The 11,038-nt window shown below is 46.6% G+C and overlaps 1 protein-coding gene across 1 annotated transcript; it reads left to right on the forward strand.

Annotated features, from left to right (window-relative positions):
• The first annotated feature begins 366 nt into the window (after positions 1-366).
• On the forward strand, positions 367-11,038 carry LOC135517450 (treacle protein-like). The gene is made up of 11 exons (XM_064941762.1): positions 367-3,076; positions 3,195-4,082; positions 4,313-4,447; positions 4,737-4,824; positions 5,155-5,224; positions 5,319-5,427; positions 5,726-5,857; positions 6,091-6,180; positions 6,494-6,637; positions 7,396-7,580; positions 7,870-11,038. The coding sequence occupies exons 1-11, from the start codon at positions 437-439 to the stop codon at positions 8,036-8,038; spliced, it is 4,650 nt and encodes a 1,549-aa protein (XP_064797834.1). The 5' UTR covers positions 367-436; the 3' UTR covers positions 8,039-11,038.

Consider the following 11,038-nt stretch of genomic DNA (forward strand, 5'->3'; position numbering starts at 1 on the left):
GAGCAGGAAGATGCAGGGAGATTCTGTGACTACTACAGATGAAGTTAATGAGAGTGTAGAGACCAAGCCTGACACACAAATAATGTCTCCTCCCGCTATATTAGCATCCTCTGAGAAAGCTTCAGACCCCATCCATGAGCAGTTGAATGAGATGCAGGGTGTTCCTTCTGTGACCACCCGTACAGTTCAAGTTAATGAGAGTGTAGAGAGCATCCTAATGTCTCCTCCCGCTATATTAGCATCCTCTGAAAAGCTTCAGACCCCATCCATGAGCAGTTGAACCAGAGCAGGAAGATGCAGGGAGATTCTGTGACTACTACAGATGAAGTTAATGAGAGTGTAGAGACCAAGCCTGACACAGTCTCCTCCCGCTATATTAGCATCTTCTGAGAAAGCTTCAGACCCCATCCATGAGCAGTTGAACCAGAGCAGGAAGATGCAGGGAGATTCTGTGACTACTACAGATGAAGTTAATGAGAGTGTAGAGACCAAGCCTGACACACAAATAATGTCTCCTCCCGCTATATTAGCATCCTCTGAGAAAGCTTCAGACCCCATCCATGAGCAGTTGAACCAGAGCAGTGAGATGCAGGGTGTTCAGGAAGGTTCTGTGACCACCCCTACAGTTCAAGTTAATGAGAGTGTAGAGAGCAAGCTTGATGCATGTATCAAGTGTGCAGACCCTGTATCTGAACAGAGCACCAAGATGCAGGAAAATGCAACGACCACCCCTGCAGGTCTTGTTAAGGAACGTCTAGAGACTAAGGTCAATGCGGAAATATTATCTCCTCCAGCTAAAGGCCTAGTAGCATATAGCAGCAGTAGTGATTCCGAAAGTGAAAGTGAGGAAAATGAAAGGAAGGCAGTCGAAGAGTCAAGAGATGTGACAATGGAAACTCAAGTATCTTCAGAGAAGGTTACAGACCCTGTACATGAACAGGTGAAGCAGAGCAGTACGAGCCAGCAGATACAGGAAGATTCCATGACCACTTCTACATATGAAGTTAGTGAAGGTCCCATGACCACCCCTAGTGAGAGTGTAGACACCAAGCTTGATTCAAATATAAAGTCTCCATCTATAGAAGCGTTTTCAGAGGATGCTTCAGACCCTGTCCCTGAACAGGTTAATCAGATATGCATCGAAATAGAGGATATGCAGAAAAATTCCATGACCACCTCTCCAGATGAAGTAGTTGAACATTTAGATACCAAGCTTGATGCAAAAATAGATATCCCTCCACCTCTAGAAGCGTCCTTTGAGGAGACCCATACGGTTGAAGTCAATGAGAGTGCAGGGACCACGCTTGATGCACATATAAAGGGTCCACACCCTGCAACTGTACATGTGATGCAGAGCACTGAGATGCGGGAAGATTCTGCGCCCACACCTGCAGATCAAGTTAGTGAGGGTTTAGACACCAAGCTTGATATCGAAGTAAAATCTCCTCCGCCGGTGGAAGTAGCCTCAGAAGAGACTTTGGACAATGTCTCAGAACAGGTGAAGCAGAGCGCTGAGAGACAGGAGGTCCAGGAAGATACCATGACCATCCCTACAGATAAACCTCGGGAAAGTTTAGAGACAATGTCGGGTGCTAAGATAAAGTCTCCACCCCTAGAAGCACTTTTCAGTGCTCTGAAGGAGTCCAGTCTTTGCAAACACCCCCTGTCTGACACAATGCGCTCAAATGTCAAAGAGTTTCTGGAAGTAGAGGATTCTTTAGAAATCATGAATAAAAACTGTGACTTTGGTGTGACGGAGAGCATTGAGTGTACCTTAGACCTGGAGACCCCGATTATTGTTGAGGATATGGAGATCGGTCACTGTGTTGTGGAGGTGGTGGGAGAGAATGGGGAAGATGTGGATATGGATAGTGATCTGGAAATCATAGACAACTCTAAGGAGGTGCCAGAGAAGACAGTTCAGCTAACCAAAGGGTCTGAAGATGAGTGCCGTCTAGATAACAGTGAAGCTGGTACTCAAAAGAAAGGCACACGCTCCTCTAACCAAGACAGCACAAATAGTGGCAAGAAGGACGTTGCCAAAAAGACACAGTGTAGCCCGGAAAAACCTAAGAAACAGCAGATGAACCCTCAGGCCCGGACTAAAGCCAGACTAGCGGCGCTAGCTGAGCAAAAGGCCGCCGCCTCCAAAAAAGCGAGCAGGCAGCTCAACCTCCTTGCCTTATGTGAGGAAATAGCGGACGATATCGCCACGGACACCATGCTATTTAAGACGGAGGAAAAGGATGAGCAGGTTGTAACGGTTGAGGCTGAACCCAGCAAGGAGCCAGAATGCCCACAGCCTTTCACACAGACTGAGACTGTCCCTATCCCTCCAACTCCTGCCGGGCCCAAGGAGCCCTCTACCCCAGTAGCACCCGTTGCTGCAGTTTCTGCTCCAGCGAAGCCCCCAGCTCCAGAGACACCACAGAGGCGCTTCTTCATCAGCCAAGTGACGGTACCCCTCAAAATCCACGAGAAGAAGAAGCTTACCAGGTTCCAGAGGCTGCGGCAGGTGGAGCTGCAGCGGGAGAAGAATATGTCCTGGACCATGGTGAAGAAGCTCAAGTCCGATCAGGCCAATCAGAAGATGTTTCCGGAGACAGAGGCTAAACCTGCCCCCCCATTACTGTCCACTCCAGCAGTAGCAGCACCCATCCCAGTGACCACAACACCCTCACCCCCCTCAGTCAGTCCAGCAGCACCCACAGTAGCTGCACCCTGTCCTACCCCAGCCGCAGCCAGCCCAGCAGTAACCCCTAAGCTTGAGCCCCCCAAAGTTGAGCCCCCCAAAGTGACCCCAAGTAAGGGACCCACCCTTAGAAAGAGGACACTTCCAGCAGTACCCCCGCCGATGCCTAACGGGCTGAAAGCTCAGAAGGCCAAGCCTGTGGCGGAGTATAAGCCTTACAAAGCCAGGCCCAAGTACTCTTTTGATGACTTTCAACTGGATGACGAGCCGAAACCCACAGTGCAGAAGGCAGTATTACCGACCGTGCAGAGGACAGCATTGAGACCTACATCTACCACCATTCCGAGGGCAGCAGTGACACTTACGACAGCGGCCAAACATGAGGTAACTTTCTTGAATGATGATCTTAAATGATAAAATGCACGGATTAGTTTTTGTGTGGCAAAAACTGTATTGAAATTCATTCTAGAAAATGCATTCCAAACCTGTTCTCCTTCCACAGGACTCAAAACCTACCGGTCAGAAGACAGCAGCGCCTACCATGCAGAAGCCAGGGGTACCTACCGGCCAGAAGACGGCAGTACCTACCATGCCGAAGCCAGGAGTACCTACCGGCCAGAAGACGGCGGTACCTACCGGCCAGAAGACGGCGGTACCTACCGGCCAGAAGACGGCGGTACCGACCGGCCAGAAGACGGCGGTACCTACCGGCCAGAAGACGGCGGTACCTACCGGCCAGAAGACGGCGGTACCTACCGGCCAGAAGACGGCGGTACCTACCGGCCAGAAGACGGCGGTACCTACCGGCCAGAAGACGGCGGTACCTACCGGCCAGAAGGCGGCGGTACCTACCGGGCAGAAGGCGGCGGTACCTACCGGCCAGAAGGCGGCGGTACCTACCGGGCAGAAGGCGGCGGTACCTACCGGGCAGAAGGCGGCGGTACCTACCGCGCAGAAGGCGGCGGTACCTACCGCGCAGAAGGCGGCGGTACCTACCGCGCAGAAGGCGGCGGTACCTACCGCGCAGAAGGCGGCGGTACCTACCGCGCAGAAGGCGGCGGTACCTACCGCGCAGAAGCCGGCGGTACCTACCGCGCAGAAGCCGGCGGTACCTACCAGCCAGAAGCCGGCGGTACCTACCGCGCAGAAGACGGCGGTACCTACCGCGCAGAAGACGGCGGTACCTACCAGCCAGAAGCCGGCGGCACCCACCGCGCAGAAGCCGGCGGTACCCACCGCGCAGAAACCGTCAGTACCCACCGCGCAAAAAATAGTTGTGCCTACCACTCAGAAGACCGCACCAACTGTGCAGAAGGCAGTTGTGACAAATCCAACAGTGCAGAAGGCAGTAGAGACACCGACCCCTATGCCCGGAAATGGCAAACATGAGGTGACGTTCTTGTTTTTTATTCTCCTTGAAGTAACTTTCTTGGTTTTTATACTATTGAAAACAACTTATAGTAAAATGAGTGCATACATTTTTTAAATATTCCTGTGGGATTTGAACCCACGACCTGCTAGAGCTTGGCGCTAGCAATGCTCTTACCCACATCCTTATAATTGATCTAAAAAATATTGTCTTATGTGGTACAAGTGTCTTCATCTCCCCTCCTCCCACAGGACTCCAAACTCACTGTACAGAAGGCAGAAGTGCTTAAACCCACTGTACAAAAGGAAACCTTGGTACCTACACTTACCCCTCAAACTGAGCAGAAAGCGGAAGCATCACCTACGCCCAAAACTGCCAAAGATAAGGTAACATCCTTGGACCTGTTCTTTCTTTATTAAGATGTAAGAATGGTATTTTTGTTTATTGAATTATATTGAAATCTATTCAATAACTGTACAGGAGCTGGCTTCCCGAATGTATCTTCGGGATAAGTTCATCATATGAACTTAGCCTTAAAATGCTTTTCTGAAACTTTAATCCTGGTAACTTCAGTGACACATTTAGAAGCAGTGTGGATGATCATATAGCTGTTTTCATGTCTGGCATAGTTTTGGGGATGCAATTTATCCTTCTTAACCTCTTGTCTTTCCACAGGATTCCATAGCACCAGTGTCTTCCCCTCCCTTTGAAGAGACCCCACGAGATTCTGTTGACAAGGATCAGTGTGAAGAAAAGCCTGCTGGTACCTTCATGTCTGATAACATCCAACCAAATGACATTTTGAACAGTGTTATAACTACGGCTGTCAGAGTGCGTTATTAATTTACCTGATTTTGGAAACCATTACTTTGGACAAAATCAAGAAGTCAATATCCTGGTAATGCTTTTTGTCGTAAAAAAAATCTGAAATTAGAGCTCAATTTGAGAAAATTCTGAATTTGCGATTAATCACAGCAAATCCTGCAATTAACTCGATTACGTTTAAAAAAAAATAGTTTGACAGCCATAGTTATAACATGTCGTCATAACCTCAGTGTAACATGCTTTGTTATAGAATCTGTCTCTTTCTTAGTTGCTGAGATTAAACCGGCATCCCCAGAGGTCAAGACAGAGGGCACAACAACAACAGAGTCCTCTGACTCGTAAGAACCTGCACTCAAATTGCAATAAATCTTTTCCACACAAAAAACTATTTTCCAGAGTTTAATTCAAACAATTTCTGTGTTTCCGTGGTAGTGTGATCGTGCAATCAGCAGATAATAGCAGTCCCCTCTCTGACGCATGTCTGCAGATAGAGATAAAAAAACTAAAGGAGGCCGACAAAGATGAAAATCAAACCACCACTGTGAGTTTTTTGGTCTTTTGCCAAATACTGCCCACTGTATTACTGTACTTTGAATAGTTCTCTATTGTAGAAGAGGGTGTTATCCAAAGACTATATATATTCCTACCATGGTCCCAGATCTGTTTGTGCTCTTGCCAACTCACTCGCTGTCATTGCCAAGCATTTGGCATGACAACGATTGACAAGGAGCTTATAGCACAAACAGACTGGCGCTCAGGCTAGTAAGTTCCTGTAATTGTATAGAATCTAGGTACCGTGTTTATGTCAGAACTGATCCAGTCTGCGTGTCGTCTCCTAGGATGCAGGGCAGAAGCACTTTGGAGCGGTGACCTGCGGTGTGTGTGGGATGCTGTATTCCGCTGCCAACCCGGAGGATGAGTCCCAGCACCTGCACTTCCACAACCAGTTCATCAGTGCTGTCAGATATGTGGTGAGAACTAGCGGTCTCCCACAGCATGCATGCGTCCAAAATGGCACCTTATTCCCTATGTAGTACACTACAAGAGTAGTGCAATACTGTGTATAGGGAACAGGGAGCCATTTGGGACGCTGCCCTTGCGTGCCAGCTCTACCTAAAGCGTCACCTCTGACTCAAACAGCATCTCTCACACACATCATGCATCTCTCATCCTATAAGCCACTGATTTGTCATGTCGTCCACAGGGGTGGAAGAAGGAGAGGATTCTGGGAGAGTACCCCGATGGCAAGATCATCCTTGTCCTTCCAGATGACCCCAAATATGCACTGAAGAAGGTGTGCTTCAGGCTCGAACTTTACACATTATCACATGGAAATACCTTTACTGTAATACAATCGAAATATAACAGCATTATTGATCTTAAATATACTTTGAAGCCCCTTATACATATCACAATAGTTTATTCGTCCTTTAGGCAAGGGTTATATTCACTTGGCATCAAACGGACAAAAACTCACCGGAAAGGGGAGGGACAAGAAACTCTGGTTTTCGTAGCGAAGCGTTTTCTGTTGCAAAACCGTTTTGGATACGACGTGCACTAATGACTAGGAGCTTGCGAGGATGTCTCACAGTTTGTTGTGCTGTCAGGTTGAGGAGATCAGAGAGATGGTGGACAATGACCTGGGCTTCCAGCAGGTGGAGACCAAGTGTCCCTCCCAGACCAAAACCTTCCTGTTCATCTCCAATGACAAGAAGGTGGCTGGGTGCCTGATCGCTGAGCACATTCAAGAGGTGAGCAAGACGTCTGTTTGGGTTGGGGCTGTACTACTTCCTTCTCCCCTAGTACTTGTTGAGTGTCGTAGTATTCTCTATAGAGCTCAGTGGGAGCATTTCCCAAGCAGTCACAAGTATAGGGATATCACAGTAGTCTGTCTGCTCAGTCTGATTCAGTATAACACTAGTAATTAGTCAGTCCTATAATTAGGACTGCAGGCAGTTTGTTTCCAATTTATTTCACCGCAGGTTCATGTCATTATAAAATCCTTATTGTTTCCCAGGGAGCCCATGTAAGTGATCACGTAGTACTGGATGCAGTATCCATCATCTAGCTTGTATTGCAATAACAAAACCAGGAGTATGTCATTGGCTAATTACTGTAGAAGCCGTTTTGTTGTCTGATTGTAGAAGTCTGGTACCGTGGCCATTGTGAGAGCAGGCTAATTGAATAATAGTCAAACGAGTGAATGAGTGGGTGTGTGGAGTGATTTACCGCACAGAGGAGTGTGCTTATCTCTCCCTCTGCCCCATGGTGGAAGCAGGGATGTCACCAGGCAGATTAGAAACTTGGCACAGCTGATACAGAGCTCTGTAAAATGGAAGGGGTGTGGGACCTCTGAGTGTGTTTCTGTCCACGAATGTGGTTGCTGGGATGATCTGCCTTTATGGGAAGTGTGCGTGGGAAGGGGTTTGAGGTGGAGACTTTATTGTAATGATGTATTTGCTCTTGCGTGCGTGCGTGCGTGCATGTGTGTTTGTGTGTGTGTGTGCAGGGCTACAGGGTGATCGAGGAGGCGGTACCCGAGGGCTCGGAGGGAGAGAAGGTGATGTTTGAGCGTCAGAGAGCCTGGTGTTGTTCCACTGACCCAGAGCCAGCCCTCTGTGGCATCAGCCGCATCTGGGTCTTCAGCATGATGAGACGGACAGGCATCGCCTCGCGCATGATCGAGTGTCTCAGGTCAGTCTTAACTAGCTGCAAGACTTTTTTTATTCTTTTTTTTTTGTGAATCTACAGAATTTCATTGTGTAGTGCAGAACTTGTGGTTTAGGGGTATAACGCTCGCTCCTTCAGTCACCTCTCCCCACCGGAGACGGTTAAATCGCTGCGTCCACCTTTCCTGCTGTACTCCCACTTGCCTGTCTACACCTCTGTTTTGGACTGTCCAAATAAGTGTCAAAAGTGTGCTTGTAAAATGTCAGAAATATATATTTAAATCTGTAGTTTCTTCTCGTATTGCCCTCCTCAGGAACAACTTCATTTACGGCTCCTACCTGAGCAAGGAGGAGATTGCCTTCTCCGACCCAACGCCCGACGGGAAGCTTTTCGCTACACACTACTGCGGCACCTCGCAGTTCCTGGTTTATAACTTTGTCAGTGGGACTCGTTCAGACCAACCAAGTCTTAGCGTGGTGTAAGTAATCACATCAAAGTGGATTTATAGCTGAGGCCCAGTGAGACTTGCCCTCACCAACTAACCAACCAATCTCTGGATCTTGTCGTGGGGACAGCCTGTCACAAGCACATTGTGGTTCTTTTAGACTGAAGAGTTAAGACTCAGACTGACTCTTCTGAGGGGGACATCTTGGTTTTTAATCTCAGGTTGAAAACAACAACTTGTTGTTTGAAAAATATTTAAATTCTCCCTTTAATCCCTGCATAGTATTTTGAGACAAATAATATTTTTCTTTATGTTTTTTAAATAAGAAACAAGCGTTTTATTGGAAGTATTAAAGCGTTTACATGCATGAAACTTGACAGCAATAGAATACAAAGAGCATTTCACAATTCATAATTTCCAAAAATCGGAGAGATGCACTACATTTTACTCAAACGGTTCTAAAACAATGCTGTGGTCCTGTTCTAATAATGCATTTTAATTAATTTTAGCCTCTTAAATCAGGTTAAAAGTTGCTGTACTAATGTCAAGACTTATTCCTCTTGTGAAGGGGATGTTCTTGCACACATCATGTTCATCATCTCTTGACATTTCATGCAGTGATATTATGACCACAGAGGTTCCATGTGATGGGGTACATTGCTAAACTCAGCAAGAAAAGAAACATCCACTCACTGTCAACAATGTTTATTTTCAGCAAACTTGACATGTGTAAATGTTTGTATGAACATAACAAGATTTAACAACTGAGACATAAACTGAACATGTTCCATAGACATGTGACTAACAGAAATGGAATAATGTTTCCCTGAACAAAAGGGGGGGAGGGGTCAAAATCAAAAGTGTGGCCACCAGCTGCATTAAGTACTGCAGTGCATCTCCTCATGGACTGCACCAGATTTGCCAGTTCTTGCTGTGAGATGTTACCCCACTGTTCCACCAAGGCACCTGCAAGTTCCCGGAAATGTCTGGGGGGAATGGCCCTAGCCCTCACCTTATGATCCAACAGGTCCCAGACATGCTCAATGGGATTGAGATCCGGGCTCTTCGCTGGCCATGGCAGAACACTGACATTCCTGTCTTGCAGGAAATCACGCACAGAACGAGCAGTATGGCTGGTGGCATTGTCATGCTGGAGGATCATGTCAGGATGAGCCTGCAGGAAGGGTACCACATGAGGGAGGAGGATGTCTTCCCTGTAACGCACAGCGTTGAGATTGCCTGCAATGACAACAAGCTCAGTCCGATGATGCTGTGACACACCGCCCCAGACCATGATAAATCGATCCCGCTCCAGAGTACAGGCCTCGGTGTAACGCTCATTCCTTCAATGATAAACACGAATCCGACCATCACCCCTGGTGAGACAAAACCGCGACTCGTCAGTGAAGTGCACTTTTTGCCAGTCCTGACTGGTCCAGTGACGGTGGGTTTGTGCCCATAGGCGACGTTGTTGCCTGTGATGTCTGGTGAGGACCTGCCTTACAACAGGCCTTCAAGCCATCAGTCCAGCCTCTGTCAGCCTATTGCGGACAGTCTGAGCACTGATGGAGGGAATGTGCGTTCCTGGTGTGTTCCTGGTGTAACTCGTGCAGTTGTTTTTGCCATCCTGTACCTGTCCCGCAGGTGTGATGTTCGGATGTACCAATCCTGTGCAGGTGCTGTTACACGTGGTTTGCCACTGCAAGGACGATCAGCTGTCCGTCCTGTTTCTCTGTAGCGTTGTCTTAAGCAGACACGGACATTGCAAAGTATTGCCCTGGCCACATCTGCAGTCCTCATGTCTCCTTGCAGCATGCCTAAGGCACGTTCATGCAGATGAGCAGGGACCCTGGGCATCTTTCTTTTTGGTGTTTTTCAGAGTCAGTAGAAAGAACACTAAAGAGGCCTAAGTTTTCATAACTGTGACCTTAATTGCCTGCTGTCTGTAAGTTGTTAGTGTCCCGTTCCACAGGTGCATGTTCATTAATTGTTTATGGTTCATTGAACAAGCACGGGCAAACAGTGTTTAAACCTTTTACAATGAATATCTGTGAAGATATTTCGATTTTTACGAATGATCTTTGAAAGACGGGGTCCTGAAAAAGGGCAGTTTCTTTTTTTGCTGAGTTTACAAGAGTTCGCTCTCACACAATTTCTCATAATGTGTTTGTTTGATTCTGGGGAGTTCTTACTGACTATTTTCTTCACATGAAATTGTCGTTCTCACTCTTGCTGCCATGTGTCCTAAAAGGGAGATTCCTTTTTTTTGGATAGTTATCCCTCGGCGGTAGCATGGACGGACTAGCAGGCAGGGAAACAGAGCTAATAACGTTGGTTGGATTTCTAGATGGGGCATTTTGCTGTAGTTTTCCTATTCAAGGCTCTTTACCGAAGTTGCCTCAAATATATCTAACTGTACAAATGTTAAATTTGAGCCATGATATAAGTGAATTGGCAAGGCAGTGAGCAGTTGCTTGTGTCCTCCGCTGTGTATGATTGTGCCTGACTGATAGACCGACTTGTGATACTGTAGACTTCCTCAAAAGTTCTCGTTTAAGCTGCCCTCAACGGAGCATCCCCCCTGAATTCACATTTTGTTTGCGATATATTATTTCTTCTATCGGTAGAAAGTTTTATCAATGAGGTCATGCATTGTCCTAAATGCGAATAATAACTACGAATTCAAAGTAAACCATGTGACATGAATTATATCAGCAATGCCATTGAAAGGGTTTAAAAGCTTAAAAAAGTTTAAAAGCTTTGTGTTATTTGGTTTTTGAGGGAGTTGAAAACATCCATGTCAAATATTATTATAATTTTTTTTTTTTACTACAGGAAACCAAGGAACTGTTGCTCAGCCAACACAAAGGGTTGTGATTTATACATTTTCATGTATCAATGTGATGCATTTAATCATCACATTGCCCTTCATGTTAAAACATTTTTCTTTTGAAAAACTAAATGTATGAAAACTAAATGGATTTATACAGAGCTGTCATGTAAATAGTTATTTAAAAATAAAAAATTTGAAAAACTA

The sequence above is a fragment of the Oncorhynchus masou genome, chromosome 28, assembly GCF_036934945.1.
Source record: "Oncorhynchus masou masou isolate Uvic2021 chromosome 28, UVic_Omas_1.1, whole genome shotgun sequence".
In the NCBI taxonomy this organism is placed as follows: Eukaryota; Metazoa; Chordata; class Actinopteri; order Salmoniformes; family Salmonidae; genus Oncorhynchus; species Oncorhynchus masou.